The 14,814-nt window shown below is 37.7% G+C and overlaps 1 protein-coding gene across 1 annotated transcript; it reads right to left on the bottom strand.

The window, feature by feature from the left end:
- Positions 1-820: 820 nt before the first annotated feature.
- On the bottom strand, positions 821-14,615 carry LOC103995541 (uncharacterized). The gene is made up of 9 exons (XM_009416145.3): positions 14,435-14,615; positions 11,015-11,083; positions 10,291-10,401; positions 5,009-5,070; positions 4,833-4,908; positions 2,901-3,080; positions 2,195-2,323; positions 1,901-2,073; positions 821-1,077 (listed from the first exon to the last, which is right to left on the bottom strand). The coding sequence occupies exons 1-8, from the start codon at positions 14,507-14,509 to the stop codon at positions 1,912-1,914; spliced, it is 864 nt and encodes a 287-aa protein (XP_009414420.2). The 5' UTR covers positions 14,510-14,615; the 3' UTR covers positions 821-1,077; positions 1,901-1,911.
- Between the last annotated feature and the right edge of the window lie 199 nt (positions 14,616-14,814).

A 14,814-nucleotide genomic window follows, 5' to 3' on the forward strand; every position in this document is an offset into this window, starting at 1 on the left:
ATTTGGTTTATATCAAAAATGGGTTAAGACTCAAATGACTTATAAATATACGATGGATATAATATAATAATATTATAACTATTTTGAATCAATAGCTTAGACTCCATGAAATTAACATCTCACAATCGATATCGACCTAATATTTGGATATAATGAGAAGCTTTAAGTAGAAAATGACTAAAGCATATCACAAGAGCTTTGTCTCGTATGCACCAGATAGAATATGAGCTTAGATTATGTTGATTGGCCTTGACATTGAACCCCTTAAGTGAAGTGTTGCCATGTTGTGTACATTCATCATTGAATGTTTAGAGGTCAACCATAAGTAAAAGGCAAATCCGCATAAGAAAATAACTAAAAAAATTCTCTCTCTAAACTTGCCAATCATCATTGGATGTTTAAACAAATCAATCTCGATATATAAATACACAAATCGACCTACTTTATTTAAAAGTAAGAGAATGGCGATCTCCTCTAAAAGAGTGTCCGAAATCTAATACCAAAAATGGACTCATCGTTCCGGTACTTAATCGCAACCCTGCATGCACAAAATTGTAGAAGTTTTCTACCTAAGCCTCATCAAAAAACACACACTCGATAGAAAAAATTTTAATATGTTCGTAAGTAGCTAATAACGACAAGAATAACAAATTCGATAAATAATATATTTTTTTTACCATATATGACCTGTGGCCATGAAAGGCTGGAGTTCCCTCCCTCTTTAGATGCAGGGGATGTGAGTGCAACTCAGGGTTTCAACAACTAGCTCGAGAAGATGAAAGAGAAACCATATTCGAAGCTTTCATATAGGACAAGGATGTATCAGGAGAGAAGGTAATCGCCTTGCCCCATAATCAAAATAATGTTATAATGTGGGTATTGATGCAAAATGCTATTGTTATTGGTGTTTTCTTTCTAACGTAAATGTTCTCTTACATGGATGAGCTAATAATATGTGCAGACCTTCAAGGTTCTCTTCCACTAAATATGATTCCAGGATTCCTTTAGCTCTCCAACCTGGCGTTTTCAGCTGGATGCTTGCGCAGAAGCTCGACTTCATCTTGTTGGCTTCTAGTACTGCACATAGTGAACTAGATTTTAGCTTCGGTTATTCAAGTCATGATCATGAATACATTACATTCATCAACACAACTCTTCTAGTAGAATCGTAATTCTTGTTGGTGCTAACTTGATTATATTCTGATACCATCATTAGGATTCGCATTGATTCCTACCATCATCAGAAAGTTTCACTTTGTCTACTATGCTTGAGGACTGCTCAGCCATGATTAATTTGATGCACAATAGGATTACACAGGTAATCCATCTTCTCCTAAGTATTACATAAGTACTACAAGATACACACAGGTAATTTCGTTCCATAAGTATTACATCATAAGTACTACAAGATACACAGTATCTTAGACCTATCAACCGTGCAACCATACTGTATCAATCTGTCCGAACGATTCAGTGGCATCACTCTACTTGAAATCCAGAAGCTAAACTTAATGTTGGATTATGCGCACAACCTACACAGACTCGTTTCTCTCCGTAGGACCTGATCTTGTTCCTTGTGAGTATAAACTTCATGGACAGTAACGATGTTCCCAACTTCACATTTCTCATGTTCTAATTATTGATCTGAAGCCTTCACTAAAACAAGATGTGAAAGTGCTCAACATCTTCAACATCAGTTTCACAAGCAAAACCTCCTAGTAACTTTTGTGCTGAATTCTATTTCATAATATGATTGTAGACCTAACTACTTTGTATCAGACTATTCCAAAATGATGCCCAGAAACAAAACACTTAGTGCACTGTAAATGTTGCATGTGCATTCTTACTGCACCATGCACCATGATTAAGTAGGTGAGGATAGGAAAGGTATCGTTCTCACCTGCTTACAATTCAGTCCTCCGCATCCACTGCACCTCCCTTGAGGTGCAAGTGCTTCTCCCTCTTCTGGAACTCTGTCAGTCCCTTCCCGCTGCCGGTAACACCAACCTTGCCCCTAGGATCATCTGGGGACTTAAAGATACTCTCTCGCTTGCGGCCTGAGAAGAACCCAATCTGCAACAGCGAGGACACAAATCAAGATCTAATCATGATGTGTCACCCTGAAATGGATGAATAGAATGGTGACCACACCAAGGAGAAAGCAAAAGTATGAAAATGGAGTCCTAATTTTCACCTTCTTAGTTTTTCCTTTGGTAGACTGGAATTGCTGCCAAGCATTCTGGCGCTTGTTTTGTGCGACTTCCAGTTGTTCACTCCGAACCTTCGACTTGAAGGCATGTATTTTCTTGCGCTTAGTAGCTTTCTGCCAACACATATCCAGATGAATCAAGTTGTAAATATCATCGCAAGAACACAGTGAACAAGATCCTTGCTTTAAAAAATTCCACGCTAGAAGAGCCAGCAGAAAACAAAAAGAGGAACCGACAGTTCAAATGAAGGATTACTTGCCTCCACATTCACGGCAACTCCATTTGCCATATATGGATTTAAGCATTTAGATGATATAAATTAAATTTCCAACTAAGTAACCCATCATAAATTTCCACTTCTACACCCACTGACCCACCGGTGCCCTTTATCTTCAATTTTCACATGAACAACATACAATTGCAGGTGGCATCAAATTGTATTTAATCATTTTTTCTTGCTGAGATGGCTTAAGGACACAAATATATTTTAGGATTTTAAATATTACAATGACCACTTCTGGTGTTTCCAAAAGAATATCTAGTTTGAAGGAGGTAAAAGGCCCAAAAGGCATTAGGATGGGATCATTTATGTAACAGAAGATACAGTATAATGAACGAAATTTGTCTTTAGAAAACACACAGTTGCTTAGTTCTACAGATTATTGTGAGCAGCTGAGCAATTTTACTCACCACATCATCTGGATCATTGGGATCAATACGAAGTTTTGCAGGCAAGGTCCGTGCTTGAAAGTCAGTTATAGCAGATTGTGCAATTTTTCTTTTGATGGCTTGTCTGGTAGCCTCAGCTTCTCTTTCAGCTTCCAACAAAGCATCACCCTCTTCAACTGGCCTAACATTAGCATGATCCACCTGAAAGCAGCATCAGCAACAATCATCTGAGTTAAGATTATTGCAGTTGGTTAACATAAGCAAAATAAATGCTCAAAACATAGCAATACAACAGAAGTGACGCCTTGTTTACAAAGAAAATGATAAAGAAGACCTATTTCAAGAGCCAAAAGATCCAAATCATACAATACTGTCAAGTTGAGAACAGTACTGTGGACTGGAGGATGCTAAACAAGGAGATATGTCATCATGGAGTTCAACATATTATAAATATGATCAAGCAAATTGCATCAAGTTGTAAGTGACCAAAATAACCACTTCATAACATAAAATATGACAGCTTCATAAGCCAAATAAAAATAATTCAAGAACCAAAATATTCAGATCCTACAATATGGTCAAGTTGAAAACAGTAGAACAAGCTGGAGAATGCTAAACAGTTAGATACGTCGACATACAGTTCAACATACCATATATATAATCCAGCAAATTACAACATGTAAGTGACAAATACTGTCACTTCACAGTATACAAAATTCTAAATTAAAAATTCCCAAATGAACAAGCAAACGGAAAGTGGAATGGGAAAGGACAAAGTTGACACCCTGAACTAGAAAGGTATTTATAAGATGGGAGGTACAACTTTTGTTCCAATTCAAAACTGCCTAACAGCAACAAGGACATTTTGCAATAAAAATAAATGTATGTCAGATTCACACTATCAAGAAAAATATGCCATCCATTTCTATTTATTAACCATTTCCTGTGCTTCTCGAATTAATATCTTATTAGATAAATCTTCTTCAATAATGCTATAGCTTTCCCCTTGTGACAACAATTTTCTCCAATTAAATCAACCATCAATCCTCTTAATAAGAAACGACGCCCTGATCTGGAAACCATTTGTGTGAGAAACCATGATATAAAGCATTGATCCCAAGTGCATCTTTCTATCTTGTAAAATTATTGTTTCCTACATTATGCTCCAACTGACCTTCTCGTCCTTTATCTATGTACTTGTCTCCGATCCCTGCAATAAAATCCCTTTTGCTATTATAATCTAGAAACCTATTTCCTTATATATCTAACTTAAGTAGCTCAGTACTCATCAAGCTTTAGTTTGTTAATTTATCTTTCAGAATAAATTTTTGCTGCTACATCACATGTTTACCTAATATTATTTACTCTAAAGTGTATGCTTTTTAAAACATTTGACACTTTTATGTCTGCATTTTCTTCCTTATGCAGTGTTTTGTGCTTATACAGTGATCATATCTATAAATCATGATGCAGCACAACTTTAGAACAACTGTAACCAAGTCCAAAAGATGATGATAAGGATGCAAAACCAAGATAGCTATGATGTTTCAGATTTTCGATGGAAAGAGAGGAAAAATGAACAGAAAAAACCGATGTAAATGCTTCAAGTATATTAAATTAAAAAGAAATTTACAAGATCCAGGGGGAAAATTTACTGAAGTTGTTCAATTAATTAAAAGAAACACCAATTTAACATGTATAAAGCTGCCACAGGATGGCTGATATAACTGAATTTAGTAAACTGTGAACCATTTTAAGATCCTTGAATAGAAATCTTCTAAGATTGCTTATACCACACATCTCTAAATTGGACTTAAAGCTTTGAATTCTTATCTTCTGAACTATCTGCTGATGATGCTTTACTAAATACTATCCATAATGATGAAAAGAACATGGATGGTTCAAAAACAACTTTTGCATAGTCATCTAATTAAACTAAAAAATAAGCAATACCTCCTCTTTGTTTCCCCAGCCATCATAGTAGACATAATATCCATTAGGAGTTATAGCCTCAATTGTGGCATCATACCTAAACATTCAAACAATCAACACAACACATAAAAGAGAAGAGGTAAAATAATTGAGAGTAAAGTATATTAACAAAATTAAACCTATCAGGGCATGCATACCATTCCCCATCCTCACTCCAAACTGCTTGAACTTTGGTGCCAACAGAAAATTTTTCATATGGCTGAAAAATATCGAGATGATGTTTAAAAATAAGATGCCAAAATTCAGTTTATAATATAATAAAACTGGAAGCCATCATAAAGGAATAAGCCATATTTGAGATATCTTTAAAAGGATGAATAATAAGAATTCATGTTCTCTCGTGTCTGAATTAATACAACACAAAATTAATGTTTATCATGTATCAGAAAAGATCAAATAGAGCATAGTTCATATTTTCTCATGTAGAAAATAATATAGACAGATAACTCTGACCAAACTTAAAGAAAGATAATCTAAAAAATCAACTGAACAATATAGATTTAATATCATAACAAACAGAAATAGAAGTAAATGAAGCAATATGATATGTCAAACAGTATATCTTCGCCTACTGACATGTCACGGACATAACTAGTTTTACCTAAATCATGCGACACCCTTGCGTGTCCGTTCGCAAAAGATCAACCTCACTGAAATCTCTTATGGTCCCTTAAGGATCGACAAAAGAGAAGACGGGTTAAAGAAAACATTTAACTCAAGGCCCTACAAACAGACATTTCAAGAAACACTTGATAGACAATGCAAATTACAAACATAGACTTCGCAAGCTCTGAACGATTGTGTGATAAGGGATCTAAAGTCATCCGTCACGACCAAAAATCCCCTCAAGTGCCCAAATGACACTACTGCGAAATAAGGCAGCGAACCAGCCCTAGACACTACCCCAAAGGCTCATTTAACCATGTGCCACCAGGGTAGCTTCTGAGTGTTTTGCTAGCTAACATTCCGCACTACTCTACGGAGCTAGAAAGCTCCTTAAACAGTTGCCTGGATGGTCTATTTTTTAAAAATTTTGCTTCTTTGATAACTGCATTGCAAACCCTCTACATGTTGTGCAAAGCATAAACAAAACCAAAAAACACGAACATTACATCGATCACCCTGTTTACAACTTTGTCTTTGACATTCTCCACCACTTATTCCTTTGGCGTCCTCGTCAAAGCCTTTAAGGATGCTATATCTCCTTGCCTTTGCTGAATCATCAATCTTTTGCTCCAGTTGCAACGCGCCTCTTAGCTCCCAACTGCTCTTCGTCGTTGTTGTTGAGTAGTCAAACTTTGATATGCCAATGCTGCTTCAACTCGCCAATGACTTTGACTTTGATGTGGGGTCGATCGAGTTGTGTTGATCTTTGTTGGTTCATGTGGATCCCTCAGATAAAGAAAAAGACCTTCCTTGTTGTACAACAGTCTCTCATATGTCCCTCGCCACTTGAACTAGGTGGATGCCTGTTGGAGCTTTAACGAGCATCGCCTCGTAGACTTTTAAGTTTTTGAGATCTTTCCTTCGCAAAATTTGTCCATCGATTCCTTTTCTACTTAGTTGTCGTCTCTAAGTAGGTTCGCATCACTTTTGCTGGCATTTTGTTAAGAAATAAAGCGAACAATTTATTCTCGGTAGAATCGATCACTATTGGTGAAGATTTAACAATTGTTGTCTTCTACTATATTTCTTCAAGAGTCTTAAACATGTACAAAGCTTCTCTGCTAGATAAATAAGAGAACAGGAGTACTCGGTTTCACTCATTCTCTTAAGAATTAAGAAGACAAAGATTACTTAACTTCGCCCACCTCCTCGAGGCTTGTAGTTGATGCATCAAGCTGGTTACTAGCCTTTGCCTACTCTTTGCTCACACTTCTGAAGCACCTAAAGTGTTTACACTCCTTACGTTGAGTTAGCTACTATAATGCGCCTCCTCATTAACATCGAACTTTTGAAATGCAAAAAGTTTTCTAGAAAAGAACTAAATATCATACCGACTTATAGCAAGTCTCCTATAGTTTTGATCGTCTCTGGGATTGTACCATCTTCTCCATCATTTCCGTCGCCAACTCCTCTAAGTAGAAAAGGTACAACATCGCATACTGTTTACTCCGTTCCTTGGTCGAGCACTCCTGCATTAACCCGAAGTCCCTCCACTTTCGACTATCTTGATAAGATGCCCATTGACACCGATCTTACGAAGTTCCCTAGCCTCTGCCTTCGACCTTGTCTTGATAATTGGAGTTTGCCTTTGCATTCTCCACCTCCTTAGCACCTTTCACGACCATACACTCCATGAAAGTCTCGCCTTTCCAATAGTATAAAGCTGTCATGCCTATGACCCTACTATCTGTCGCCTCGCATCTACATCCCTTTCCTCACAATCGATAGATCCACCTCTACGGCACTATGGCACTCCTCTAAGCCCACTCCATTTTAACCGACGCTTTGTTTTGGGTAGCTAAGTCTCTCTGGACTCGTTGTCGCTTCCTCGCCCCTTTCGACCACCTATTTCAACACCTTCATGTTCTCCGAGCAGTTCCCCTTGGTCGATGAAAAGACAGAGTACAACTCTCATGCATGGCCTCCGTCATCATGTTGTAGGACTCGCATCGATTCTATTATCCTTTACATCCTTGGTAGCAACATCCGCTCACTCAGCCTTGTCCTCCGACTTGTCAGGCTCCCTCAAGCAAATATGAGCTTTGGAGCAGTCCAACTCTCTAGTCGCTCCGATCATACATTTGTACGATCCAAGTCCCCCATGAGACTCATTGATACTTGCACTCAAAATCTCTCTCGATGGTACACAGCCCTTATATGTTGATAACTAAAACTTTCATCCGATGCAAAATTTGATGCACGCACAGAAGATTCGCCTCTACAGTACCATGACATTCACTCCTTCAGACCATAGCCCTTCTTATCATAGTGTTGCTCACTGAAGTAGAGCTCCAAACAGCTCCCTATCATACCTTCGTATGATCAAGTCCCTCATGGGACTTTTACTGCGTATGTCGTATTGCCTCGAACTGTTGCACCAAGATCCACTGCTTCATATACGCCTCCTAATGACATCTTCATTGCATTTTGATCTTTGTGGGATGAACTCGGACTGCGATCTCTCCTTGTGTGGTTACTGTCAGCATATCACAAGACCTTCACCACCTTCGATTGTGTTCGTTCCTTTGGCAATCGACACTCGTCCACCCACTCTCGGGTCACACGCGGACGAAGCGTAGCCCTAGGACAGTCCATCGCCCGACAGCTCTCGAAGTCCAACGACTTCGCTGATGTGCAGTTGTCTAGATTCTAGGCCAATGCCTCCAGCACAATCTCCGCTATGCACTGCTTCCTTCACGGCAACTCGAAAGACGATACTGCAACATATTCTTCAAGAGTACCCACCACCGTGTCCTCTTGCCCTGTGTCACGACCTTCTGACCCCAACTTCGCCTCCGCAAGTTGGGTCACCATAATCTCTGCATCAATTGCTTCGCCGAGATAAGGTGAATGAGCCTTAAAGCTCCCTTCGACTTTGGCACCATGCAAGATGAGTCTGCTCCATCAGAATGAGAGACCCATGGAACGACATGATCTCACTTTTGCCTCTATAAGAGTTCATGTCTTTAATCTCTATCCAAGGAAAGGTTTGTGCCTCCGTTCATGTTTTGTCTTCTATGTTAACCACCTTCATGCGGCTTAAGCACTTCGCCTAGTTTCACCTAGGTTGTTTCGCTGCTCAGTCGGTCCATTAAGCTTTATGGAGCTGTCATTTTGAGGTACCCCCCTCAACATGTGCAACCCATTGCACATGATTCTCCCTTTGTAGAACCGAAACTTATCCCTCCTGGTTTGTCCCGTTGGAACAACTTTTTTCTTCATATCCTTCCCCCTGAAAGTTTTGGAGACTACCATCCTCTTAGACCATTCTCTCTTGCTGAGCATTGTTCCGTCACCGCAAACGCACTTGCTAGATTGTAACTCTTCGTCAATAAAACCCCTGCTCCACCCCTCAAAGCCTAGCAACATGCTGAACTTATTACACATTTCAACCACATACAGGCATATCCTTCCCATGCCATAGAGAAACTTTCTATGCTCCATGGCATCGAGTTTCGATCGCTTTAGGATAACCACGAACAGTCCATCATCTGCATATAAGCTCTTGCATGAGTTTCGAATTTTTCGAGTTAGTAATTCCCTTCGCATTTGCGAGCATTGCACAAACTCTATCACTAGCCGAGCAACCCATCTCTGCTTGCAAGATCTCATCCTTTGTCAAACGCCTCGCTTGCCTTAAGCACCGTCAAGTTTTGTTGCCAACATCGAACTGTAGCTAGAACTCAGCCATCCCAACCTTTGTGCGCGTGTTCTTCCCAGCTCCCTTGTCCTCATGGTGCCTCTTACATGAAGGGTTGGTCATTCTTCTAAAAGTCAATATTGGATACCCACTCCTCCGAGCAACTCATTTCCCTACATCTTTATACTCGTTTCCCTCAAACGGTCACATATGATGGCTGCCCTCAACACAACCCCGCTAGGTCCCCTACGTTGGCATATCAAGTGTTTCTAAGTATGCTTATCCCGCTCGGATACCATCTATCACAAACTTAGCTAGCTTTGCCTAAATCGTGCAGCACACTTGCGTGTTCATCCGTAAAGGATCAACCTCCTTGAAACCTCTTATGGTCCCTTAAGGACCTACAAAAAAAAAGACGGATTAGATGAAGCATTTAACTCGGGATCGCACAAACAAGCATCTAGTAAACACTTATTAGACAATACAAATTACAAACATAGACTTTATAAGTTCTGAACGATCGCGCAACAAAGAGTCCAAGATCGTTCGCCACGACCAAAGTCGCCCACAAGTGCCCACATGACACTGCTGAGGAACAAGACAACGAATCAACCCTAGATACTATCCCAAAGTCTCATCCAACCATGTACCACCTGGGTAGCTTCTGGGTGTTATACCAGCAAACAATCCGCACCACTCTGCGATGCTAAAAAACCCCTAAAATGGCTGCCTAAATGGTCTGTTTCTCGATAGTTTTGCCTTGGCGCAATGGCACACAACCTGTATTTATAAGACTAAAACGAACATAAAGTCAACCAAAATGGGGTCGTCAAGCTTATTACAAATCCTTTACATATTATGCAAAGTATGAACAAAATCGAAAAACATGGACATACACAACCATTATATCGAACACCCTATTTACAGCTTTGTCTATGATAGATAGATCTTCATGCATACCAACATAATAGTGGAGGATAAGAGTAATAAATATTATAATTCATCACATAAAGTTCCATTGTATCCAATCTTTTAATAGAAAACTACTTTTGATAATTTTGAATAAAATTAAGACCATAATTAACAAGAAATAATAGCAGAGAGATTTACCACCTTGGACTGAGATGGTCCACCAAACTGACCCTGGGGAGATGCATCAGTGTGAAGCTGGCCAACATCTGTTGGCTTTGCCGTTGCCAGAAGTTCCTCTGTCAATGCAATAACCTACATGTTCAAGGTTACACTAAATTCAGCCTACAAAAGGAAAACCTTTTTTATTCCTTCAACAAGCCAAAAATCAAATCTAAAACTTCAAACTTAGAATAGCAGCGTGAACATCTCAAATCAGGAGATTGTAAGCAGATGGTTCCATCACGAGAGGGAAAACCTGCAAAGAACCAAGATAAAAGGGTGATGGCATATTTAGAAATGATCTTTCACATACAGCTCTTGCTTCTCAAGTCATACTTGCCCATATAGCTCCAGCTGCTGCAAACAAGAGCTACGTTGCAATAAAATCACCCTTCTCACCTTTTAAGGTGTTAAGAGAATCTAAAATCCTCATTAAAACCCTTGCCATCATGCAGTCAGATCATGTTGCCCTCCTTGAACATCTTATGGCTCCTCGAAAAGAACACATGGCAAGAGCAATAGCATGCATTGAAAACTTACAAACACAATAAGGCAAAGGAAGAAATTATTCATTTTTGCTCTGATATTTGTATTGTTCTAAAGCTAAGATTTTATGTGGATCACATGGAACCACAAGCAAGCAAAAGGTGGCATCCATGTATCACAAAGAATTAGGATTTACTACCAAAGCAGCAATGCAGCTCACCTCTTCAAGCTCCTTCTCCATATCTGCATATTCGGAGTTTCCAGGGTCATCAGTCAAAAGTTTACTAACCTGAAACAACAAGAAAACTATCTATAAATCCAGGACAAATTATATTGTAAATATGATTGGTAGAAAAAACTCACAAAGAAGCTAAAAAAGTGAATTTTACAACACCAAACATGTAAATTCTCACAAATATAAATGCTGACAACAATCCTTAATCACAGAAATATAAAAGAGGATCCAAGACCATGATGTGAGATTAAAAAAAAGTAACAAGAAAATTTTTAAGTTTAAGCAAAAATAGCTGCAATAAGCAATAACTTCCCAAAAACTAATCAAGGAATTGGACAAACTTTTACAGTAAAAACATACAATTATCAGAACTTATTTTTAAAAATAAAACTCTTGCAAAGTTGATAGACAAGGTTAAACATTAAGAATTAGGCACGTATTATCATTTGTGGATGTTGCAGAAGCCCAATGGAATTCCTTATTTCTATCATTGAACGATGGCTATTGCATAAGACAAACCATAGAGAGTGATATCACGCAAACTACATGCTTTAAGAAGAATATTTTAGATGTTATCGTTTCCTGACTTTCTGTCCCATGTTCCACATTGTTCTACAGTAAACATGCAGTTTTTTGCATTCATCACAAGTAACATACTTCGATAAGTTAAAGATACAATAATAGCAGCCTCAATTACATACAATATGCATACTGCATTAAGATACATACAGTGCCCGTAGAACATGCCCCAAGTGTCCAATAGTATTAAGGTATCTCACTGGTGAAATAAAATATATCTGCATCTTCAACCATAAAATTTTTTATCTGTATCAGGCATCTTCAGAATCATCTAAATCTCTGTGAATATTAGTTTGAGAACCCTCTTTGCCTCAATAAATATCTTAGATTCCTATATCATAAAAAATTGAAAGTTGATCTTTTCAATCCATTATGGTTATGTTACCTACACACAAGGGTATGGGGATATCAACACAGATACAACAATGAATCATGTTCTGTGAAAACTTCATAAAATATGACACAAATACGAAATTAAAAATATCACAAACATATAATATATGTGACAGACAGAGAATTTTCTTTAGAGGTTTAGAAAGTTACTTCCAAGTTCCAACTTACTTATGTAGTTACTAGTGACAATAAACGAGAATGACAAAAGCCTAATGAGCACTGCCGACAACAACAACAACTTGGCTATATGGATGGATCTTTTGCCGCTATTGAAATCTGTAAAAAATAATTTGTTTAATTAAGTTAATATTATTTAAGTTTTTATTTATATTTTTTATTAAAATCTTCTTATGTCTCTTTCTCCCATCATACTACTAATGATAATTATTTCACCTCTTCTAACTATTGCATCTACAAGTCTTTTAAACTCATAAAAAATTGTACACTACCAATTTTATTAACCAAAAAATAATGCTCAATGCAAATGAAGATCAACCAGCCAAGCCAATCATAATAAGATCAACGTTCAACAAAGTCAAAGTGCTCCCAAGAAGAATCCACAAAGCATTCCCAAAATAGCTTAGCAGTACTAAATTTCCGATATTATTCGAAGAACTTTATACTTCAAATGTCAGATATGCATCCAAGAAGCATCAAATGAGACTAAATATCCAATGCTGGTTCAACATACATACGATAAGGATTGTAAAACATATGTTCCCTGCTACTTGACATGTTGTATCGAGTATCTTCAATATAAAATCCAATAACCACATCTGCAGTTTCCTAAAACATTGAATGCTCCAGATTATGGTATGGGTACGAAATGAGACATGCTACTTAGCTCATAGTAGCACTACCTGGTACTCTTTTATGAATCGTGTTACACACCAAACCACTTACATATATAACTTATTACAATACAACACACAATAATTTCTTTTGCTAAGTTACCAGCTGTGTTTAATTAGATAAAAGAAATGATGATAAATAACTTAGAAAACTTTGAACTGGTTCTGAATGTTAAATGCTTCATATGTTGTTTTGAGGTTTTACTGGAATGGGTTATGGAGTAAGAATATATTGTTATTGTAATTATATAAATAAACAATATTTAGGACATTGGATTTCCAATTCAACAATCAGGATCATATACCACCACAATCTGGGATGAAAAAAATACCCAATGCATGGTGATAATGATCAAAACAACATACTTACAACAGATAGTTTACTGTTTTTGCTTGAACTATGAGTAACATTATACACAACAGAGCCAACATATCTCATGCTAAAATGCACTATAAAATATTCATCGGCCAAGAAGGGCTCATGACTCATTGTGGACACTATCCAGGAAACCATGAACCTTCTGTCGAATGTGATATCAGGTGGACGTCTTTTTCATCTAAAAACTAATAAATTCAGAGCAATGAACAATTAGATTCATTGGCTCAGTATATAATATTTAAAAGAAATGGTCCAACATACAAGTAAAACTAATACAAGTAATCATGCATATTGTGTCATGACTCATGAATGCATGACAAATGTTATGAAAATACTCCCCATTGATAATTGATGCCATTTTATTGCTTAGAATAGCATGCTCACGAAGAAGAAAAGTTGAAGCTCATCAGAAGCTCCAGTGTTATCAGTGCATAATCAACAAAAAACAACTAAACTGAAATAACACTATCAATCGTGGTCACAAAAATATCACACACAAGTATTACTTCTATCAAACAAATGAACATCGAACTAGAGAATGTGCAATTTCAATTTATCATTCCATTTCTTAATAATCGTTGCACCTTGCAACTTTACATATAAGATACAAAATTTCCATGGTCCACAGATCAAGCCAAACCCATCCAGGAAACATGGGCACAATATTAAATAAGCTCATCAAACAACTGACATCAAATTAATCAATACTGCTATGATTCCAGCAACCAATTCCAAAACTAAGAAAATTGTCAACAATTTCTAAGAACTCAAAGACGAAATATAACATACAGCTACGAATTGTCACTTAAGTATCAGTAATAAAGTTCAAATTATGCAAGCAAATGGAATCTGATTACTTATACCTACAAAAAATAAAAATAAAAAAATCTTTGTAGCAAAATATAAAATGTTTAACCAGCAACAAGAGATTTTTTTTTAAAAATCTAAAACCCCCAAGTCCTTTCTCTTATATAGATTACAAAACCATGCAACCCTAGAAACGGATCTCGAACACCTGAATACCTACAAGACAATGGCATTTGAGGAACCCTAACGAGTCAAGTGAGAGACCACAGCATCATAACATAGAAACCCTAATACCATGGAAGCCATCGAGCGGATCAAGTAACAACAAAAGCACCAATTTTGTGGTCCAAGAACAATAATCTCGAGAAAAGAAGTAGAAACGAAACGCAATCGAACCTCACGGAGCTGATCTTTATACGTGGAGAGAGTGGAAGCGAGCTCTTCGATGCTTAAATCGTCGCCCCCTTGCATCTTCTTCTCCTTGTATTTTCCTTCCGGCCTTCTCCTCGTGAGTACAAACGCTTCTTCCAGAGGCTTCGGCGATCAAGAGAGAACCTCCAATTCTGCTCTTTGCTTTTTCCTCTTAATACTCCCCATATAAAAAACAAAGAGCCAATTTCTGAAAAAGGCCCCCAATTATTTGGAATGCCCACAAAGCGCCCAGTAGTTTTCAAAGAAGCCCAAAACGTTGCAGCGGTGCAAAATGACCTGAATGTCCCTTCGGTTCGTGCCCTTTCACCTTACTCAATCGGGTTGGATCCGATTCGGTCGTTGGT

This window comes from Musa acuminata, chromosome BXJ3-8 (genome assembly GCF_036884655.1).
Source record: "Musa acuminata AAA Group cultivar baxijiao chromosome BXJ3-8, Cavendish_Baxijiao_AAA, whole genome shotgun sequence".
Classification (NCBI taxonomy): Eukaryota; Viridiplantae; Streptophyta; class Magnoliopsida; order Zingiberales; family Musaceae; genus Musa; species Musa acuminata.